The 23,888-nt window shown below is 43.8% G+C and overlaps 1 protein-coding gene across 1 annotated transcript in view; it reads right to left on the bottom strand.

Annotated features, from left to right (window-relative positions):
* Positions 1-1,753: 1,753 nt before the first annotated feature.
* plekha6 (pleckstrin homology domain containing, family A member 6) overlaps positions 1,754-23,888 on the bottom strand; it is a gene marked incomplete at its 5' end in the record, with an annotated part of 124,848 nt that continues 102,713 nt past the window's right edge. The window contains 8 exon segments of the mRNA XM_084315819.1: positions 1,754-6,441; positions 12,599-12,706; positions 14,153-14,301; positions 16,697-16,830; positions 19,756-19,911; positions 20,379-20,537; positions 21,236-21,339; positions 22,022-22,097. Coding sequence (XP_084171945.1) covers positions 12,609-12,706; positions 14,153-14,301; positions 16,697-16,830; positions 19,756-19,911; positions 20,379-20,537; positions 21,236-21,339; positions 22,022-22,097 — 876 coding nt within the window. The 3' untranslated portion in view covers positions 1,754-6,441; positions 12,599-12,608.

Raw genomic sequence — 23,888 nt, 5'->3', positions numbered from 1 at the left:
GCTTTTGAAATGTATAATAATAGAACTAAATGCTGATAATAAATCATATTGAGCCTATAGATTTACTTTGTCCTAAATAAAATAATGCACGTCATATACGGCGCTCGGAGTCGCGATACACGCTGCATGTGGTTATTTTAATAACGGCTCATTGCAAATGTGAATCCCGCGGGGATATTTTTAATGAATGAAACTGCTCCTAACTAATCGGCCGTTTGGCTCTGATTAGTTTCATATATTAATCTCCGCTGTAGATTTGCTTAACGGAGCGCCCGGATTGTGTTTCATTCAAGCATAAAATTGAAGTGTCTATGCGGGGATTGTGGTTTTTGTGTGATATTGTAACTGGGATTAAAATGTCTGATGAGATGCGCTGTTTGACGGGTTTGAGAAATTGAATGAGCCGTTGACGTCACATTAATGCATTTGAGAATAAAGAGATAAAACTTCATTTTTTGGTAAGAAAAATATTCTAAACACGGGTCTCTCGTCCATTAATGCATAAACAATTAGTATGTCATGTCTGGCACAGTGGCGCAGCGGCTAGTGCTGAATCCTGGCAACCGGGCGACCGGTGTTCGAAAACCCGCGTTTCCAATATAATTTTTTTGGAATATAATATTAATGATTATACGCAAAAGTAGCCTAGTTTTAAGTTAAAATATTATAAATCTACATGCATTGAGGATGTCATTCTTTATATAGCTCTCAACGTGCACCAAATTGAATTATTCCTACATTGCAAAAAGAAGGAAAAGACTAGGATTCGAACCCCGGTCGTCTGCGTGAAAGTCAAAAGGACAAACCGTCACACCGCAGTACAGATAAATAAAAAATCCACCATACATCAATCAATGGATAAGAGAGCCGTATCCTTATTCTGAAACAGTTGAACTAATTATTTTCGCTAGCAAGATCTCATTTGATTATTCAATGCATAAACCTACTGCCAGCAGGAACGTTTAAAGAAATATAATTTGATTGATTGGGGTAATGAGGGATTTAAAATTAGCCTATAGATTATGCATTTAACTTGTCGGCAAGGCTATTGAGCCGCCTGCAATCTGTAAAACAATCAATCAATCAATGCCGTTAGAAGATCAGGATTTCTGCGATCTACACCTGCTGTCTTTTCAACTGAAGCGGCCGCACGCACTTATCCAGAGTCTCAAGTCTGGCTCGAGTTAACGAGACTGAATCAGCGTTCCAGGAACAGGAAAATCCCGGCTTCAAACATCGGGTTAACTGAATCTGGATAATGGGACTCTTGATCGACTTAGTTGAACCAGGTACGGGGAATAGGGCAGTTGGTTAGCACTGTTTCCTCAGAGATAGAAGGTCATGGGTGGAGTTTGCATGTTCTCCCCATGTTTGCGCGGGTTTCCTCTGGGTACTCCCAGTATTCTGGTTTCCTCTGGGTACTCCCAGTATTCTGGTTTCTTCTGGGTACTCCCAGTATTCTGGTTTCCTCTGGGTACTCCCAGTATTCTGGTTTCCTCTGGGTACTCCCAGTATTCTGGTTTCCTATGGATACTCCCAGTATTCTGGTTTCCTATGGATACTCCAGGTACTCTGGTTTCCTTCCACACCAAAATAAACTAGCTCATTCACACTGAGGCATATTTACATTGATGTGGAAACTGAAATGTGCATTGTCCCCGGGTACAAGTGGATCAATAAATATACTTAAACTTAAAGGAATCCAGTCTGTCATTTTTATTTTTAAATTGTATTTTATTCATTCAGACATACATACAGGTTGATATAACAAAGTATCATCAAGGGGCCTATTGATAAAGAGCAAAGGTGAACAATTAACCTCAGTAGTATCAGTATTTTTGGCAGTGATACTCAATATCAATAACTCAAAATCAATAACTTGATTAAAACAACAGCAGTAATAATAATATGATCATTCCAGACGGCGAGACATGTTTTTTTCTTAATCATACAAAATACTGTGGAGAGTCAGAAGCATCTAGAGAAACACATTATTCATATACATTCACTTTATTGCAAGAATATTTTCCTAAAGCAAGCATACTATTTTTATCTTTTTTTTCCTGTTTGCATAGTTCAAGCAGTCTGTGTATTTTCCCCCAAAGTAGCGACAATTAATATGGATATTAAGATACACTGTAATTGAAATATTTATGTACATTGACCAATGTGCTAAAACGTTTCTTTTATAATCATTAGCCACGAATGCTACATCTGTTATCAATATTATCAAATATTGGAAACCCCTTTATTTGGCTGTTTTTCTGCATTTTCTCAACGCATCTGACGCCAATTGTTCCAAAAATACCTATATATTCTGTGCCTTCAAGGCGACGCTCAAAAGCAATAAATTAAAAAAATATCTCGGCGATAATCTTTCCTCCCGCTCGCTCCGTGAAAAATGCAAAAAAACATTACTGGATGAGGTGTTCAAAATCGAACCTGTCTGTGGAAAACGTATTTGTCGTCAAATACCCATGCGTCTAAAAAAATATGTACTGCATCTTCTGACCTCAGTGTTAATATTCCCTTTCTCAAAAGAACGAACGTTAAAAACGAGAAAAAATAGAATTACTCTCTCTTTTTGTTTTTTGATCCATAAACTGCTGTCGACGTTAACAAACTAAATTTTTGTTCAGTTGCCATTGAATGCATCGACGTTGAATCTTAACAGCACATACATACATACATACATACATACATACATACATACATACATACATACATACATACATACATACATACATACATACATACATACATACATACATACATACATACATACATACATACATACATACATACATACATACATACTATCTTCTCTACGCAGAAACACCTTTTTATCTGGGCCAACAGCCTGGCAATATGTGTGTGAGGAATGTTGAGGAGGAAAGAGAGAGTGAGATGGAAACACAAGTGAGAGGGAGACAGGAGGGGTGGAGGCTGAGAGGGAGACATGAGGGGTGGAGGCTGAGAGGGTGACAGGAGGTGTGGAAGCTGCACGGAGACCGAACAGAGGTTGACAGTGTGAAGCAACTCAGATGTCTTTCCTTATCGAGAGACACACAGGAATGGGTTGCTAAAGTGTTCTCACAGGGTGGGGGGGGAGCGAGGCACATTCCTCTGTACTCGTCCTCCTATAGTGGTTACTTTCAGGGGGGGAGGGGGGTCGATGATCACAAAAATAGTTTTTTTTCATCTTAGGTTTAGGGTGGGATGTGAGGTCTTCACTGAGGTTAAGGTAAGGGTTTAGGGTGGGACGTGAGGTCTTCACTGAGGTTAAGGTAAGGGTTTAGGGTGGGACGTGAGGTCTTCACTGAGGTTAAGGTAAGGGTTTAGGGTGGGATGTGAGGTCTTCACTGAGGTTAAGGTAAGGGTTTAGGGTGCAGCCTGGCCACAGAGTGACAACCAGGGACATCTGTCTGTCAATGCTTGGCAAATGTAAAAAGGGGGCGGTACTTCCCCACGCCGGTCAACGAGAGATTCAGGTCCTCCGCTCTGATCACGCGTATAGAGAGGTGGAGAAAACAGACCAGATGCCAGAGTTAGATAGAGGTGGGGTCATAAACCACCACCACAGGCCCCTCCAGATTCAAACTCATTCGCTCGAAATAGTTCGCTAAAATATGCCCTTTTCATCGCACGACACCATCACAAAACAGGACAATGCCCTATTCTCAAAGAAAGATCAAAAACGTATATGGCACTGTATGATATGACGACATATATATTATGGTGGAATGGTGGGATTATGACGTCATCTTCCGATAACCTCTATCTGCTTAGCTTCCGTCTTCAGCTGTCCGGGGCGCTTCTTCTCTTCACACAGACTTAGGAGCAGACTTACACACGTCTAAGGTCACTTCTTGATTTCACTGACGTCGTTCCACATACTATATATACACACGTATACATACCGTTATGTAAATGTATATTCAACACGTTTCTTTTAACCTAACACATGTTCAGGTACTGAAGTGAGTGTCTTTCCCCGAGGACCGCGGTCGGGGTCCAATGGCTTGATGCTAATAAACACAGACTAGTCTAGTAGTCACATCAAATGTAAAATATCGGGGGGGGAGACAACGGTGTCCCGACGAGGGGAGATAGTGCCCCCCCCCCCTCCCCCCCTCCCTTACGACCAAAGACACATGTACAAACAGGTCTGGTACACAAGCCCTATGTGCGTCCAAAAAGACTGCACCGGTGATGTGTGTGTGTGTGTGGGGGGTAGGGGCGTTGGTATGTGGAGGGGCAGTGTGTACATGAAGCATCACAGTGAGATCAAAAGGAGGGTCCTCGTCTCTTCTACGAGGGGCGGAGGAGGGTCCTCATCTCTTCTACGAGGGGCGGAGGAGGGTCCTCGTCTCTTCTACGAGGGGCGGAGGAGGGTCCTCATCTCTTCTACGAGGGGCGGAGGAGGGTCCTCATCTCTTCTACGAGGGGCGGAGGAGGGTCCTCGTCTCTTCTGCGAGGGGCAGAGGAGGGTCCTCATCTCTTCTACGAGGGGCGGAGGAGGGTCCTCGTCTCTTCTACGAGGGGCGGAGGAGGGTCCTCGTCTCTTCTACGAGGGGCGGAGGAGGGTCCTCGTCTCTTCTACGAGGGGCGGAGGAGGGTCCTCATCTCTTCTACGAGGGGCGGAGGAGGTGGCGGACGCTTGTGTGTTGTGTATCCCAAGTCAAAGTGTTTATGTATTCAGAAAGTATACTAAAGTGGTGATAAATTGCTACTTAGTGTGTTAAAAGTTGTACTACAGAAATGATACATTTGATGTATTTTTGGTTTATTTCACTTGCCAAAATAGTGCACTTTTAATACGTTTACTATAGTACAACTTAAGTTTGGTAAGCATCTCTGTGTACTTAGATTGCACAGCATATTAATACAATGTTGATTATACTAAACATGTGCTTTGAATTAGTACATGAAAGCACATAAGTGCCAAAGATACATCAGAAGTATACCTTCAAATTACAAGTACATATGAGTAATAATATACTTTCAACACACTAAACATATTAAAAATATACTTTCAGTATGAAAAGATATATATATACATTCTTGACTCGGGTAGGCCTATTATATACTGTAAGTGTCAGATTGTGTGTGTGTGTGTATGTGAGTGAGTGAGTGAGTGAGTGAGTGAGTGAGTGAGTGAGTGAGTGAGTGAGTGAGTGAGTGAGTGAGTGAGTGAGTGAGTGAGTGAGTGAGTGAGTGAGTGAGTGAGTGAGTGAGTGAGTGAGTGAGTGAGTGAGTGAGTGGGTGAATGAGTGTATGTGTATGTGTGTGTGTGTGTCTGTGTGTGCATACGTGCGTGAGTGAGTGAGTTTGATTGTGTGTGTGTGTGTGTGTGTGTGTGTGTGTGTGTATGTGTGTGTGTGTGTGTGTGTGTGTGTGTAGTTGTCCGTCCAACTCTTTGTCCATGACAAGCACCGTTGACCTTCCCCTGTGCTTCTATGAGGCTGAATAAGTTCCTTTCTCTATGTTTGTTTTTGGACAAACCTCTGATGGACACTGATGCCTCTTAAAACCTCAGTCGGGGTCAGAGGTCGAGTCAGAGACCTCCCAGCTACTTGCTCATCCTCTAGGATGATGTTCCCATCCCTCTGTCCTCTGCGCCACCATCAAGAGTCCCCTCTTCTCCTGTCTCCGACTCAGCCCCTTCTGTCCTGTCTCCTCTCTCCCTTGTGCCCACGGCCACGCAGGACGGACTTCGCGTCCCGTATGTCTTCACTGTGTTTCACTTGCTGAATGTGCCCTCTGGCCGACTTGCACAACATCCAAACCTTAAGAGTTCCTTGGCTTTCTTGAGTGTGTGTATGTGTTTGTTTGTTTGTTCGTTTCCGTCATGGGCACGAGTCCCGGGATAATAAAATGTCTTCTCTTATCGGAAGCGTCCTGAGCTGAATGAAACAGAAATGTTTTGTCTCGATGTGAAGCTGGTAAGAGTTTCCCTGGAGACCAAACCCCCCAATCACCCCTCCCCCCATCATCTACGTGTCCTGGCTAAGTTCTGGAGCTTCAGATCCACCGAAGAGCGTCACAGAGCAAGACCGACGTCAACAGATCGGGTTCACCGCTATGGATTCACAGTTCTAGTGGAATAACCTCTACGGTCGATATCAACGTTCTCTCTGCTATTGACTATTTGTATTGATTTGTCTAAAGCCCAGGCCTAGATCGAGAACAAGGGAGCGGCGTGATTTAGTGCAGTGAAGAAGGAGGGGAGGACAGGTAACTTCTCAGTCTTTCCAACATCCTTGTGTCGCCAAGGTTCCTGGGAGGGGAAATCATTGGATGATTTCACCTCATCTGGGGCTGATTACAAATAAAAAATTAAACGCTGTTTCTTTGGAGTCGTCCCTTTGATGCGTCGCTGTCCAGTGAATTTGCCTCAGAAAGACGGTCCGTCAAACCTGACTGCAGCCAGGGCTTGAGCTAGAAGAGAGGAAGAGGAGAAACACACTTTAGTTCATCATTCCAAACACTTCCTGTCTGTGTTCCAAACACTTCCTGTCTGTGTTCCAAACACTTCCTGTCTGTGTTCCAAACACTTCCTGTCTGTGTGTCTCTCTCCGAAGGAGGTTCAGCACCCGAGAACTGAGCCAGGCTGATTCATTCACCACAAAACAAGAACTGAGCCAGGCTGATTAATTCACCACAGAACAAGAACTGAGCCAGGCTGATTCATTCACCACAGAACAAGAACTGGCCCAGGCTGATTCATTCACCACAGAACAAGAACTGAGCCAGGCTGATTCATTCACCACAGAACAAGAACTGAGCCAGGCTGATTCATTCACCACAGAACAAGAACTGAGCCAGGCTGATTCATTCACCACAGAACAAGAACTGAGCCAGGCTTGAACGGTGGCAACCACGTTAAGTGGCCTACTACGGCCTGGGCGCTGCTGCTGCAGTGTGTCCTGGTTTGTAAGGGGGCGTATACTTCTCTGTCCCTTGAACAAAGTGCTGACTATGAGCTTGTTAAAGCTTCCATATTGAGTTAGTCCCAGAGGCCTATCATCAGCGTTTTAGAGGCTATCGCAGGTCGGAGGGACAAACGTATGTTGAATTTGGAAAAGAGAAGGAGAACCTGTTTGATAGATGGTGCACCTCTCAGAAAGCAGAGTCAAAAGAGCAGCTTAGACAGTTGATTCTCCTAGAGGAATTTAAAAGCTGTGTTCCTGATACCGTTTCCACTCATCTAAACGAGCGTAAGGTATTGAAGATAGGCGACTCTGCTGTCTTGGCTGATGAGTTTGTGTTGACACACAAATCCGTCTTTGTAGAGGAATACCGTGTTGAGTCCAGGGATAGGCGTCCTTTTCAGGGGGGCCGTTTCCCAAAACCTGTGTCTGCTGGTCGGTTTACTTCAACTCCTAGGCATGGTGGTTCTGCTAGTGCATTCCCAGAGGGAGTTATATGTTTCTACTGTAAGGAGCCTGGTCATATCGTTGCTGGGTGCCCTGTGCTTAAACAGAAAAATGTCAAAACTGTGGCTCTGGTAGAAACCGTAAGCAGAACACCTATGCCGACGTTAGAGGGTGATGGGGGGAGTATCAAAGGTGGGGACAAAGAGCTAGAGGGCTCCTCAACATTTATGATGGATTTGTTTCCCTGACTGATTCAGATTCAGATTCAGATTCAGATTCCTTTATTGAGCCATTTGTGTACAAACTAGAGCTGGGCCGTTAACGGTGTTAACGTGCTGCGTTAACGCTATACTAGTATCGCGCGATAATATAATTAACGCATTCATCTAAAAAAAAAAAAAAAAAAAAAAATTTTTTTATTGTTTTTTTTTTGCTTTATTTACCCAGGGTAGGTTTGCTGAGCACAGATGCTCTTTTTCAGGAACGCCCTGCTTCACATTCACACAGTTCCATTCACACCTGGGAGCTGCCCAGTACAACCACAGTTGACACCATTGGCCACTGAGCAACTCCACTGGAGCAGTTGATTCAAGCCATGTCACATAGTTCAAGTTTGAAATGATTCTTTCTGTTTTGCTCCTGAGAGTGTGCTAGATACTGTACTGTACTGGTAATATTATTTATTTGTGTTAACTTCTGAATAAAACAACTTATTAAACACAAGTACATCTTATTGAACATTATTTTGATATTTCATTACCAATTATCATAGCAAAACAGCTTTTTCAAACAGTCTGTAATGCATTTTGGAAACGGGAGATGGGCTCATGGTGTAATGGGCCACCTGGCCTGAGAAACATAAGGAGGAAAGAAAAAGTAAGGACTTACTTCTGGTCATTATTTGGGTAGAACACACATATTTTGAATGCCTTCGGCAGTTTTAAAAAAAAAATGTTAGCCATTTTAATCTGGATTAATCTAGATTAAATCCAGGATTGCAGATAGATTAATCTAGATTAAAAAAATTAATCTATGCCCACCTCTAGTAAAAACACATTGGTAATTGTTGCAGCAATACAGTGTATGCATTTTCTTTTCTTTTTTCACAGTAAACAACACCAACACAGACACATGACAAGAAACGTGCAGTGGAGGATTAATCAATAAAATACATATATATATATAAAGTGAAGAGTGCAGAGTTCCAGTACGGACTAGTGCAGTGCAGTCAGTGTCATTGTGCCAGTGTCACTTGGGGGCAGAGGGGGGGGGGGGGGACATCTTTTGCCGCTGCAGCGGGGAACCAGGAGATGATGGAGTGGGTAAGGATGGACTCAATGATGGCTGTGTAGAATTGGGCCATCATGGTCCTTGGCAGTTTATATTTGTTTAACTGCCGGAGGAAGAACATCCTCCCCTGGGCCTTCATGAGCAGGCCTGTGATGTTAAGCTCCCACTTCAAATCCCGGGAGATGGTCATGCCGAGGAATCGGCATGACTCCACGGAGGCCACCTGAGTGCCTCCCAGTATGATGGGAGGGGGCAGGGCTGCTTTCTTCCTGAAGTCCACTACCATCTCCACTGTCTTTTGAGCATTGAGCTCCAGGTTGTTGCAGCTGCACCAGCTCTGCAGCCTCTCGATCTCCCTCCTATAGGCCGACTCGTCCCCCCTGGAGATGAGACCCACCAGAGTGGTGTCGTCAGCGAATTTCAGGAGTTTGACCGAGGGGTGTAGAGAGGCACAGCTGTTGGTGTACAGGGAGGACAGTAGTGGGGACAGGATGCAGCCCTGCGGGGAACCGGTGCTGGTGGACCTAGAGCTGGAAATGCTCTTCCCCAGCCTCACCCGCTGAGACCTGTTGGACAGGAAGTCCGTAATCCACCTGCGAGTGGAGGCCGGCACCTGCAGCAGGGATAGCTGGTGCTCCAGGATGGGTGGAAGGATGGTGTTAAAGGCTGAGCTGAAGTCCACATACAATATCCTGACATAGGGTGGGGGGATGGAGGTTGTGACCGAGTGGGTGAAGGAAGAGGGCGGGGGGGAACCTCTTTCTCAAACCTACAGTAAAATGTGTTTAGCTCGTTCGCCAGGGGGAGGTTATCAGGGGCCTGTGGTGACTTCGGCTTATAGTTTGTAATGGTCTTGAGGCCTTTCCAAACGGAGGAGGAATTCCCCTCAGAGAGCTGCTGCCGCAGTTTCTCTGAGAAGCGAAGTTTCGCCTCCCTCACCTCTTTGGCGAATTTGTACTTGGCCTGCCTGAACCGATGAGCATCACCACTGAGCCTGGCCACCTCCTTCTCCGACCTCAGCCGCCTGAGTTGGGCTGAAAACCAGGGCTTGTTGTTGTTGTAGATCTTCCTAGTGCGGAGGGGGACACACACCTCCTCGCAGAGGCTGATGAAGGATGTCACAGTGTCTGTGTAGTCATCCAGGTTGTTTCCAGCCTCAGGCCCCGCCCACTCAACAAAGTCCTGGTCACAGCCTGCCCTCTCCAGCCAGGCGCGGAGACACTCGCATGCCTCACTGGACCACACTCTGAAGCTCCGCACTACAGGTTTTGATTGTTTTAATCTCTGCCTGTAGCGAGGGATCAGGTGGATGAGATGATGATCACTGTTTTTTCAGTCCCTCATTCTGGATGGGATTTTGCCATTTTCAGAAGAGTCTTCATTGCATTCCGGTGCCATTGTTCAAGGCTTTGGAGGAGGCTTTGTGAATGCACCTTTGCATGAGGTCACACTCAACTCTCCCTTAGTATCAGGCAAGGTTGTTGTGGGGGTATGTTCTCACATCCCCATAAAAGGTGTGTCCTTCATTCTAGGGAATGATTTGACTGGTGGCAAAGTGCTGGCTACCCCAGATGTAATTCCCATCCCTGTAGTTTCTGAGGTCCCTGATGAGCTGGCACAGAAACATCCAGGAGTGTTCCCTGTGGGTGCTGTAACACGGGCAATGTCAAAGGACAAAAGTGACAGCCATGATGTTGATAACTCAAATTGTGACATTACACTTAGTGACACGTTCTTTGTTGAATTGAAAAGTGGCCCTGTTGAGGGATTTGGAAAGGTGATACCGTCTCATGAGCAGCTAGTGCTAGAGCAAAATAAAGATGTCTCCTTGTCGTCCCTCTTTGAAGAGGCGGTTTTAGAGGATGCAATGATAGATACGTCTCAAGGATATTTTGTTAGCAATAATGTGCTCATGAGAAAGTGGACACCACCTAACCTGTCCAGTCAGGATGACTGGGGCAGTGTGTGATCGAAAAGCGATCAAATGCACTCGAGTGTGTGATCGAAAGCGATCAAATGCACTTGAGTGTTTGTCTTGATCAACATAACAAGATAGCTCTGCCGGAGGATTTCCCCCAATGCACAGAGCGCCACATCCGGTTTAGGGTGGAGTGGTGCAACTCGCCCGAAATCCACCAGGCGGCGGTATTGTGGCGTTGAAATATCAGACAGGGTCCAGCTGGCTCCCGGAGCCTTCCTGGATGAATTATGAATGCCAATAGCGAATAAAGGAAATAACGGTCATAAAAATGAGTAAACTCGTTGTTGGCGTTATTAGATTGGCGGCCAATAACGAGTATACTCGTTTTTGGCGCAGAACCAGTTAAGTTGTACTCAATGGTTTTCATGAGGGTGAATAACCAACGCCTAGCGACTTTCAGACAACTTTCAAGTATCATGGAGTATGTTCCACCCCTTTTCAACATCAGTGACAGTGTGAATGGTGTTAAGTAGTTAAAGATGGGCGATTTCTGGTAATAGCGAGAAGTGAAAATGATATTGGTATGGTGCTTTATGTCGGCCTATGTGCCACGTTTCATCCAAATCAGCCCTGTGGTTTGTGAGAATTGGTGCGGACATACAGGATTTTGTACCTCATTGTTTGCATTTTGTACTTTAGGTTGTACTTTGTATATTGTATATTTTCATTATTTTGTATCGTGTTTGGACTTTATTCTTTTTACTTTTTTTACTGTATGAAGCACATTCTCAGGGGGCTCATACAGAACCAAGCATTTCACTGCAACGTACATGTACTTTATACGTGACAAATAAAATAAAATTTGAACTTGAAACTTGAACTTGAAGACTTTAAAAAAAAAAAAGATCAGCCGAATGACATTCTGAGTTTAAAATATGTTTCTGAGACCCTGGACATTGCAAGGTTGTGCCACAATCAAATAGGCCTCCTCTACTATTGATCTAGTATTGATATAAGCGGCAGTACGTTCCCACTCCATTCATTTGGGAGCTCGTAGGTCTGCATGTTTCTCCAGAGCTGATGATAGAAGTATCCTGGGAGGCTAGGTGTCTCAGGTTCCATGGTAACGTGGGCGAGTGAAGCCTGCTGAGACCTTTACAAATAAACTAGACTCGATGACCCCCGCTAAAGGGATAGTTCAGATTTTTGGAAACCTAACCCTATTTTATATGTATTTCCTAAATACGTAAGGAAAAGGTTAAGTACTGTGGAAGGACTTGTATCTTAAGTACTGTGGAGGGACTTGTATCTTAAGTGTGGAGGGACTTGTATCTTAGATACTGTGGAGGGACTTGTATCTTAAGTGTGGAGGGACTTGTATCTTAAGTACTGTGGAGGGACTTGTAACTTAAGTACTGTGGAGGGACTTGTATCTTAAGTGTGGAGGGACTTGAATCTTAAGTACCATAGAGTCACACCGTTTGAGACACCTGCACGGCAGAAGGCTCTCTCAAAATCAAAACAGGTATTTAACAGAAGCAGGCTGTTGATATTAATATTTACCTAATCGAACAAGCAGATTTGTCATGCGAGGCTAGCATGGCTGCCAGAGTAGATTTCAGTGAGCCTCAGTCAGCTTGTACAGACAGGAGCGTGGCCCCATTGACTCTGGTGTGGAGCTAACTCTCTTGTTAGCTAATAATATTATGAGGAACAGCATGGATTGTGCTGAGAAAGGACTCTGCCAATCAACATCATCATTGGCAAATAAGAAATAGAGCTGGGGTCCAAAAAACACAAATATCCCTTTAAACGTCTGAAAGAGCAACCAGTTAAGGCCTTACGATGTCACAAAAGACATCCCCTGTAAAAATAAAAGAATACAAAAAAAAACAGGAAGTGAAAAACAAGGTGTGGGAAGCAGGTGGGCCGGACTAGAGAGAGAGGACGGGGGGGGGGGGGTGGGGGGTGATTGGCTGACGCCAGTGTGGAGAACGGGGACACTCACCTTCACAGACTCACACCTTCATGATGTGGGCGGAGTCGGGGAAGTCAGCAGAGGAAGGGGTAGGGGCCGGACTGGTCGGGGAGGCGGGGGGGCTGGGGACGCACTGGGCTGGAGTGGGAATGAAGCGGATTGGGTGAGGGAGGGGAGGGGAGGTTTTGTGAACACAAGGGAATACAAAAAACAAAACCATAGTGAGGCGACAAGGGTCAGGTAGCGTGAGGAGACAGAGAGGAAATTGGTCTTCTTGTCTGACTCTGGAGAAGACGGTGAAGCGCATTTCCCATAATGTTGGCCTGTTCCATACCAGTCTAATTACCCCTGTCTTTAACTAATGTTGAGTTCATAGGTGTATAACGGTGCATGTTTTAGCTGATCTCAGATTACTTTACTAAATGCCATTCACCACCGTCAGTGATCATTGAAAAGGGGTGGAAAACACTGCATGAGGAAGCAACCTTGTGAAAACATCTAGGTTGTATATATGTTCTCTAACATTACTGTATTACTCTACTCACAAGCCATTACAATCCACGCATCCATCGGGACCCGGGAGTTAATAACGAGCATCGCCAGAAAATGAAAGCGAAAGTTTAATGGCTCGTGGTAAAGAACGCAGTAACGTTAGCAAACAACATAAAGCACCCAGAGTATTCTTCCACCCCTTTTCAACAAATCAATGGGAGTATTGAATGTCATTTAGTAAGGTACGCTGAGATCGGTTAAAACTAAGGCTGTCAAAGTTAACACGGTATTAACGCGTTATCGCCTGATTCTATTAACGCCACTATTTTTTTTAACTCACGATTAACTAAAATAATAAATGAATAAATAAATAAAAAATTTCTTACTTTTTTATTTATTTTTTACTAGACTTCACTCAGGTGTATTGTGTGTGTGTGTGTGTGTATGTGTGTGTGTGTGTGTGTGTGTGTGTGTGTGTGTGTGTGTGTGTGTGTGTGTGTGTGTGTGTGTGTGTGTGTGTGTGTGTGTGTGTGTGTGTGTGTGAGATATAGAGAGAGAGGGGGGTGAGAGAGATGAGGAAGGGGCAAGAGAGAAAGAGAGCTGGGAGAGTGTGTGAGAGAGAGAGGGGGGGTGTGTGATTACTCAGCCCTTGTGTGGGTGAATGTTTTGTGCATCACTCTGTTTTGAATTTGATGCAAATTTGCAATGCATGAGGGTCATCCTTTTGTGTTAAATGGCTGCATAAAGCGAGCATTTGTTGACTCGCATGTTGATAAGAGTATTAAAACTTGGAACTTGAAAAAGATCTGTTTAAGGTAGAAAAAAAAAATTAAATGCGATTAATTTGCGTTTAATCGCGAGTTAACTATGGGCAATCAGGCGATTAATCGAGTTAAATATTTTAATCGATTGACAGCACTAGTTAAAACACAAATCGTATACATAACACACATATAATATAACTAGTTAAAGATGGGAGTAATCTCTGGTAATGGCGAGACGTCTAAATTACACTGAGATTCAGACTCAAAGCCCATTGGTCACTAAGAACTCAGAAGAACAAGGCAAGAGACAGAAATCTGTTGCCCTCACCAGAGAGGAGGCGGCTCCGGCGCGAGGCCTCGGCGGCCAGGGCGCAGGAGATCTCGATGCGCTTCTCCTGCTCATGCAGCTGCTGCTCCGAGTTCACCTGGTGCCCGCCCTCGGCCGGGCCGTCCAACAGGGGCACCACGTTCTGCAGACTGATGAGGAGGAGAGGAGAGGAGGAGGAGAGGAGAAGAGGAGAGGAGGAGAGGAGGAGAGGAGAGGAGGAGAGGAAGGAAGGAAGAAGTGACAGAAGTGGAAGAGCAGGGGAATAATCAACTCAGCATGATATTGATGGCAGCCTGATATAAGGTTCTCTGTTAAAGTGGGTACATTTAGACAGCGTATGGTGGTGTTAGGGCCCGTGTCGACCGGGGACGTTTTATGAGTCGTCAGCTCCTTTCTGTCATTCATTTCTATGCTACAGACGCGAGACGCGTTTTAGCGCTCTCGGCGGCCAGCGTTTTTGGGCGGAGCGCTCCCGGCGCCTAAAGTTGAAACTAGTTCAACTTTTGGAGAGGAGCGCCGCTCATCGAGGTAACTTTTTCCGACCGACCAATCAACATCGAGCAAGTGGGGGAGCCGCAGCAGTCGCGAGACTCAGGAAAACGCTCTGAGCTTTTTTTTTTTTGCTTTTCTAAGCGGTCCGTCTTGAAAAAAACGTCCCCGGTGGACACAAAGCCTTATAGGAGGTAGGACCCAAACGCAGACAGGCAGAGGATAGACAGGAGGCAGGTGTTGATTCTTGAATATGAGCACTGCTCCTTTCATTCGAGTGAGAGTGGCTCAAAAACAAAGGGAAGACACGGTCTTCAAAACATGTTATCGCATAAACTGAACTATAGGGTAAAACGGGAAAAACAAAAGAGAAGACACAGTCTCCAAAACGAGGCACAAAACAAAAGACGTCGGACGACGGTGCTACACAAGCACATAACAGTAAACACAAACAATAATGCAAGCGAGGTAAAAAACTAATAACGGCAATGAGCTTATCCTCCAAGATGGGAGCGATAATGCCCACACAATGAATCACAAGGCTACTCACGGTAGTGTTCAGCGAACGGCTGACAAACTAAAAAGCAATACATTTACATTTACATTTACATTTAGTCATTTAGCTGACGCTTTTATCCAAAGCGACTTACAAGTCATGTACGACAAGCCATCAGGAAGCAATACACGAACCGGGAAAAAACAGCACGAAAGCAGAATCACAGGAACAGGAGTAACAGGAGCAACAGGAGCAATGACCCGACAAGGAAGGCAGGGCAGACAACACTTAAATACACAGACTAATTGAGACATGAGGGTGATTGGGAACAAGACACACCTGGGATGGAACAGACTGAACAAACTGGGGTAAAAGACTGAATAACAACACAAAACACACTGGGGACAAAACACTAAAGACAATAATCACAAGCTATACCAGACAAGAGAAAACAAGGGGCAACAGGTACACTGGGATAGACATCAGGATGGGGAGAACACTCATAAACACAGACAGTTTGACCAGACACAAATGTACACAAAGTTCAAGGGGCAATGACAAGAATTGTCCAGCAGGTGAAGGTATAATTCCATGGAAAGGTGGGGGCTGTGAGGCAGGACCGGGTGGAACGTAACAGTTCTCTATACAGTGGCGGCCACTCGTGAAAACATGTCCTTGTGTCCTTATCCTACATTACTCATTACTACATTACCTCAGTGACCACCATCCATTCCATTTCCAAGGTAGTAAAGTAGAATTAAAGTGTCATTATTACAACGGGAATATACCTGGATCTCAAATGATTTGGTTGCCAAAACCATTTGTTGTAAATTCTGATAGCTGAGAATGTATACCTTATATAGTCCTATTCCAAACAATTCCTCTCTGGATGGGACAAAATTATGTTGTAGCAGTGCACTGTGCAGGGTTTGGGAAGCCCAAGTCGAAAACGATAATTATTCTTTAGCAAATCGTAGTTACAACAAGATTGCACTAGTAGAGTAGTTTTATGTGATTTGAAGTGATCACTATTTGGCGAAATAAGACGTTTTGTTTTGGGAGAGACATAGAGGGAGGGGGGCGAGGAGCAATGGCTGAGCTTTGTGTTTGTTTACAAGGCTCTTTGCTGCCCTCTAATGGTCATAAATCAATGATAGCAGCTTTAAAGGAACATGCCAACATTTTGGGAAATTTGCTTATCGTCCTCTCCAGAGAGACAAGAAGATAGATACCAGTTTCCTCTCTGTGTGTTCAGTAGAAAGCTATCAGGCTGCCTGTTAGCCTAGCTTAGCCAAATGAATGGAAGCGGGCATGACCGGTTAGCCTTCGGGAGAGGTGTTGGACAATGCCTAGGCTAACCGGTCATGTCCGCTTCCATTCGTTGTGCTAAGCTAGGCTAAAATGCAGCCAGATAGCTGTCTACTGAACGCACAGAGAGGAAACTGGTATCTATCTTCTTGCCTCTCTCTGGAGAAGATGGTAAGCTAATTTCCCAAAATGTTGGCGTGTTCCTTTAAGTCCTGATCCATTATAGGAGCAGAAGGACATTAAAGTCGTACTTTGACTTGGCGATGAGGGTCTTGATTCTCTCCACTTTCTTCTGCTTCTCCTTCTGCTCCTCGGGGCTCAGAGGGGTGATGTCCTCCACCTCCAGGTACCGCTCTGGGATCACCACCTTCTCTGGGGCCATCAACTGAAAACAAACACACACACACACACACACACACACACACACACACACACACACACACACACACACACACACACACACACACACACACACACACCAATGTCCATTATTAAAAGTAATTATAATTTTTTTTTTATTATAATATTATTATTATTATTATTATTATTATTATTTATAGTAGTAGTAGTAGTAGTAGTAGTAGTAGTAGTAGTAGTAGTAGTAGTAGTAGTAGTAGTAGTAGTAGTAGTAGTAGTAGTAGTAGTAGTATTATGTGTGTTTGAAACACCTTGCATAGTGGTCTGCATTAGTGCACTGCAACCCTGCCCGAGCCCGACGGGGCCCTACCCGACCCGACGGGTTCGGGCTGGGTAGGGCTTTGTTTTTAAATAAATAATTCGGGCTCGGCCATCTTTTATTTTTTTTTATTTCTTTATTGCGCACTCTCTATACTCATATAACTAAGGTTATAGGATAACCTAAAGTTTCGTTTTCCTTAAGTTTCGTTTTCTCTTTTGCGCCAGCTGTCATCAGAGAAACATTTGGATGTAATTACCGCAGCGCACAGGGAGAACTCGAGGGGAGTAGAACAGTGATGAAGCCCTCAGGTGGATGATGAACAAATGAACCGGACCGAAGTGGCATTGGTTGTGTTGGAATATAGCCAGTTGGCGAACGTTTTAATTTGTTCTTGGATGTATGTAGCCGGTTGGCGAAGTTTTGTTAACGTTGTTCAACGCGTTGCTGACGTCAACAGCGAAGTGGTGAGTCTGATGTTTATTATTTGCTGGTGTGGGGTCGCTGCTGCCCTGTTCTGTTGTGCTTTCATTATGTTGCTCTGCTCGAAATCTGATTTCTGTTTTCTGTTTGTTTGTATAGTGACTGAGTAGGCTATTGTGTCGTGTGTGTGTGTGTGTGTGTGTCAAAGAAGATTCCATATAGCCTTCAATACGTTTTACGAGGCTGCCGTGTGAGTCAGTCTAATAAGGGAGCACTGGGACGGCATTCTAATAAGAGCGAAACAGGCTATGTAAATGCTTCTTAGTTTTCAGCGTGATATGCGTTATTTAGGCAGACCTATTGGACATTTTCGTTTTTGTTTATTTATTAAGTTAATATATAAACAGTGTTTAGAATATTTAAAACAAAAAAATTATTTAATATTTGGCTATATAATTAATGCTTATTTAGTTTTCACTATCTGTTATTTAGGTAGACCTATTGAACATTTTCGTTTTTGTTTATTTATTAAGTTCATATAAAACCGTGTTTCGAATATTTAAAACAAATACAAATTAAAAATTTATTTTAAATCTAATATATATATATATATTTTCGGGTTTTCACGCGGGCTAGGGCTTAAAATGTTATTTACAGTCAGGCTTATTTTCGGGCAGGGCCTGAAGTTCACGGGCTCGGGCTGGGCAGGGGCTTCATTTCAAGGCCCTTGCAGACCACTAGTCTGCATGTACGGCCAGCCTGTGTGTGTTTAAAACACCTTGAATTAGGGCTGGGCAATAAAACGATAACGATAATTATCGCGATATATTTTAATAATCGATATATAATAAAAAATATATATATTGTGACCTGCAACAGGGCAGTTTTTAAACCAGAGACAGTGGACAGACTTGTCTTTCTTGCCTGCAACTTAAAGTAATGGCTTTGCTTGTCCAAATGACAATACTGACCAAATTGAGATTTATTTTTCTCTTGTCCATTTATTTTGTTTGCTTTCTAATTTAAAATACAGTTGAAACCGTCTGTACACAGTAGGCTATGTGTGCTAGCATAGCTAGTCTCCAGTCATGAGTCACGGTGCACATATGCGGTGGTTTGACCACCAAAAAAGCGCCAAAAGATAGAAAATAAACTAGCAGAGCCAAAACTGTTCAACTCCCCTGGAGCCACAGCCAGCAGCGAAGCCTGTTTACTTTAGCTTTCAAACCAGCTGCAGCCTGAGAACTGGAGTGTGGGGGGCTGTAACACTAAAGATGGCGGCAACGACAAAGAATTGCTGCAAAATAAACATACATCTGTTATTTAAAAAAAAGAAAAATTATAATAAAAATGTAATATTTTTTCTTTTATTTTTATACTTATAACAATATCGATAATTATCAATATCGAGTGATATGATAACATTATCATATCGTTATCGTGATACCATTTTTGGCCATATCGCCCAGCCCTACCTTGCATAGTGGTCTGCATGTATGGCCAGCCTGTGTGTGTTTGAAACACCTTGCATAGTGGTCTGCATGCATGTATGGCCAGCCTGTGTGTGTTTGAAACACCTTGCATAGTGGTCTGCATGCATGTATGGCCAGCCTGTGTGTGTTTAAAACACCTTGCATATCAAGGACCCCAGCCACCGCAACCACAAAGTGTTTCAGCTGTTGCCATCCGGCAAACGGTACCACAGCCCCAAGGCCCGGACCAGCAGACTCCAGAACAGTTCTTAAATAACACTAGAGGCCAGCTACCAGCCGTCTTATCGCTGTCTCTGTTACTGTCTTGCACACACTGCACCCACCACACTAACACTGTGACTACTACATTGTGATTGTATTGTAATTAATGACGTTTTTCCCCTTTTTATTATCATTGCTGTGCTGCAACCTTTTAATCTTTACATGATGTTATTGCTTCATTTTTGTACTACTGTATGTTGATGCTGCTGCAAGGCAGAGGAGCCAAGACCAAAACATGTCACTTTGTCGTGTGGCAGTGAAAGGGATAACCGTCTGTATTGTCGCAGTGAAAGGGTTATCCATTTGGTAGTGTGGTAGCGAAAGGGTTAACCTTCTTTAGTGTGGTAGTGAAAGGGTTAACCTTTGGTAGTGTGGTAGTGAAAGGGTTAACCTTTGGTAGTGTGGTAGTGAAAGGGTGACCGAGCTGTGTGCTGATGAGCTCCTCTCCTGGCCTCACCTCTCTGCTGATGTCCAGGTCGTAGTGCTCTGGTTCTATCCGTAATCGCCGCAGCCGGGCTATTTCCTGCCTGGGAGACTCCACCCCCTCCTCGCCTCGCACCGCTGCCTCCAGGTCCTTGATGTCCACCTCGTGTGCTGTCATCCGCCTGCGCACCTGGACACACACACACACACACACACACACACACACACACACACACACACACACACACACACACACACACACACACACACACACACACACACACACACACACACACACACACACACACACACACACACACACACACACACACACACACACACACATTTTAAATGCTTTATTTGAATCCACCGATCGAATCACACAGCGTTGGCTGGTCAATACAGAGGTTCAGAATGCTGTCATGTAAACATCCTAGTCTGACTAGTCATGTAGACATCCTAGTCTCACTAGAGATTATGCACCAATGACTCCTCACACTAAACAGTGTTTAGTTGTTCTTCCCACACCTAGATTAAGTTTTTGTTTACATTTTAGTTACCTATAATAACTTTGGTTCCAAGAGTAAAATCTCATAACCGTACCACTTCGTAGTTAGCCATGGCCTGGCCACACACTGTAAAATCTCATAACCGTACCACTTTGTAGTTGGCGGTGGCCTGTCCCCCTGACAGGTTGAGGCTGCGTCTCTTGTCCCTCACAGAGCTGCTCTGGTTCCTCCGGATGCGTTCGTTCTGCTCCTCAACGCTCATCTTGGACTTCACCTCCGCGGGGAAGACGGCGCTCTTTGGACGCTCCTGGAAGAGAAAGGAAATCGGCATCCATCTTCTTGTCTGACTCTGGAGAAGACGCACACTCTGCCACACTGTTGGCGTGTCCCTTCAAGTCGTAAGGACACACATCTGTACACAACGCTGAACATTAAAGTTAAAGCATGATTCTTTATATGCATATCCATATGAAAATTAACTATAGTAACACTGATAAAACCACATGGGGTACCATAGGTTTCATCACAGTTCATTTTGCTATGGGTTTGGAACCTATGGGTATGGAACATATAGATCACTGCAAGACTTCCGGTATTTTGAGCTCATGGGAGAGCGCGCGGGGGGGTAAAAGAGAGCCTTGACGTAAGTGGTTGTAGCTATGGCTGTGGGGGTGCTGGAGACATGGTCCAATAGACCTTTTTATACGCCCGAGTCTCCTGAACACAGAGAGTCCAATCCCAAGTCGATTGGCACTTATCGCAGCCAAGCTATAGTCACTTTCATAGACAATCCAGAGAGAGACGACCTGGGCAATCTGCGCATGCAGAGTTTGGGGAGTAGGTGCAGAAAAGCGACTATAGCTCGGCCGAGAAAGCAGTAGCTACAACCACTTTACGTCAAGGCTCTAATCAACATTCATTAATTGTATCCCCCCGCACTCTCCCATGTAACGTGGAGGTGCAGTGGTCTATGGGGATGGAACGTATAGGGTATGGAACCTATACCTTGGAGATTCCATTAGGCACCTTGCTGCCGCGCCGCGGGACCCCATCATAGCTGCCACCCGGAACGTCTGTGGGCGACCTGGTCCTGGGAGGAACGATGCCAACTGGGGGCAGGGAGGGTGAGCAAAGGTCTTAACCTCATGGATTCAACGTGTAACCCTGGAAATCCTATTTAATTGTCATGTTATAATCACTTCATCAAAGATGGAATTCTGTACCGGATTAGGGTTTGCGTTCATCTGTGATTTAGCAGAAGCCATCAGAAGGCATGTCAAATGATTGCACTAGAATTGTATGTCTATTTTACTGCTGTGGAGCACTTTGGGCTGCACTTCTTCTGAAAGTGATATTATTATTATTATTATTATTAGTAGTAGTAGTAGTAGTAGTTTATTTTTTTAGTCGTTTATTTTTTTTCAGTCATCAAAAAAAAGTACAATATACATCATCATTTATCAATATTTGATTATTTACAGTGACTGAAAAAGGTACAGACTGAAGCATAGTGCTTATATGTGCCTGTCCTATATTCTTACCAAAAAAAAAAAAAAAAAAAAAGTAGTAGTAGTAGTAGTAGTAGTAGTAGTAGTAGTAGTAGTAGTAGTAGTAGTAGTAGTAGTAGTAGTATTATTATAAAGTTCATCGGAGTAGTCAGCCTTTTACCCTCAAGTGTTTTTTTGACTTACAGTTAAGTGGCTGGCTAGTGATCCCAGCAGCTGAGATAGAACTCACACACCGTTCCTGAAAAAACTCTATTACCCAGGATTGAGCTTGAGTTGCCGTTACCTTTGTTCATATTGGACTGTCTGTCCTGGTCCAGGTCCTGAGCTTCATTGCTATTGGTCCGATCTCCATACTTATGCTGCGAGACAGGAGACAAGAAGATGGTCAAGGTCGTCAGGACATAAAGGACTCTTACTACCCCGTCCCGAAGCTTGTTAAATATTTTTATATTTCTCCATACTGAAATATTTTTTGTATTAATAAGTGTTAGAAATATGTACTTTTATGAGAGTATAGTTGCAATGTATTTTTGTTAGGTTTTCTGTGCTTTCATGTACTAATTGAAAGCACAGGTTTCGTATGATAGTCATTAATATGCTTTAAAGAGGAACTACGCCCAATTTCAGAATTCATACATGTTATTCCTCTGGTCTAAGACAGTATACACATATTAATGAACATGAGCAACTGTTTCCTAGTTGTTAAAACTCAAACGTGTGATGTCATCAAGTATAAAGTCTGAAGCTGCTCCATAGATGATGCATTGGGAAATGTTTTAGATAGATGACACTGAGAGTTCTGAGTTCATAGGCACATGTTCTGTTTCAGAACTGAGACCATCTACTATATAATAAAGCTAATTTGGGTATGAACCCTTTCACAACCACACTACAGAAGGTTAACCCTTTCACTACAGACGGTTTTGTCGTGTGGCAGTGAAAGGGTTAACCTTATGTATTGTCGCAGTGAACGGGTTAACCCTTTGGTAGTGTGGTAGTGAAAGGGTTCAAAAGAAATCTGTTCTGTGGGTCGACTGCTGTCAATGCAGCAGCTCCAGCCTTTATGGGATGGGCATTTTTAAGAAGGATCCAGATCGATTGATCGCATGCTATACTCGAGGGATCGCGAACTACTCGAAATCAATTTATTTAACAAAAAAAAAAAAAGCATTTAAATGTCTTTGTTACTTATTTTTGTTCATTCACGTATATATGTTTAAGGAAACCAACAAACAGTTATAATCTTACACATACATGTGAAAAGATATGTAAAAAAAATATATATATATATTTTTTCATAAATATGTATAATTTCGACCCCCCCCCCCCCCCCCCCCCCCCCCCCCCCCCCCGATTTGTCTCATAGCTACGAGCGCCCATCCCTACTTTATACATGATTAAATCACAAGTTTGATTCTTCCTTCTCTGGTTTCTGTCTTTGGGAGAGTAGGTCATGTTTAGGAGGAGTTTCCATGGCCTTGAAGAATTTAGGTAAAGTAAATGTCAGAACTAGATACCTAGCTGGGAGGGCAAGATTACTGGATATGGAATGTTTAAGACTATTAGCCTCCTGCTTACACGGTTAGATCATGGTATTGGGGCATCAAAAAAGCAGTGAAACAGAAACTTCAAGTAGCACAAAACAAGAGTAGTACTACTGTATGGCTAGGTCACAGGAGTCATGTTGGCAGGTCCAGCTCTTATAACCCTAACAAACTGGTGAGAATAGTACTAGGGAAGTTCCCTAATACTATTCTCACCAGTTGAGTACAGAGCGTCATATCCAACTTAAGATGGTCCACGCGATCTTAAATCTTACTTGACAACTAGAAGTTCATAATCACAACACCAGAGCTAAGGGTAGCCAACCTGAACCAGAACCTGATGAAGGTTTCTTGTATCTATGCTGGTGCTACAGAATGGAACAAACTGCCTCTTGTGATCAGGGAGGTGCAGGACCCTGCTACTGTAGATAATTATTTTTAATTAATTTGAATACACCAAAAAAAAAAAATTATAAGCATAATGTATCTTACTACTGGTCTTGAAAATGTAACTAGATTGTTAAGACATAGCATGTTGTAGTCATATCTCGCTTTGACGTTATCCCTGACAATGTCTTACAATACAATTATTTTTGTTTACTACTG

This window comes from Notolepis coatsorum (assembly GCF_963971535.1).
Source record: "Notolepis coatsorum genome assembly, chromosome: 6".
In the NCBI taxonomy this organism is placed as follows: Eukaryota; Metazoa; Chordata; class Actinopteri; order Aulopiformes; family Paralepididae; genus Notolepis; species Notolepis coatsorum.
Note: the sequence above shows the minus strand (reverse complement) of the source record. Positions and strands in the feature narration are given on the sequence as shown.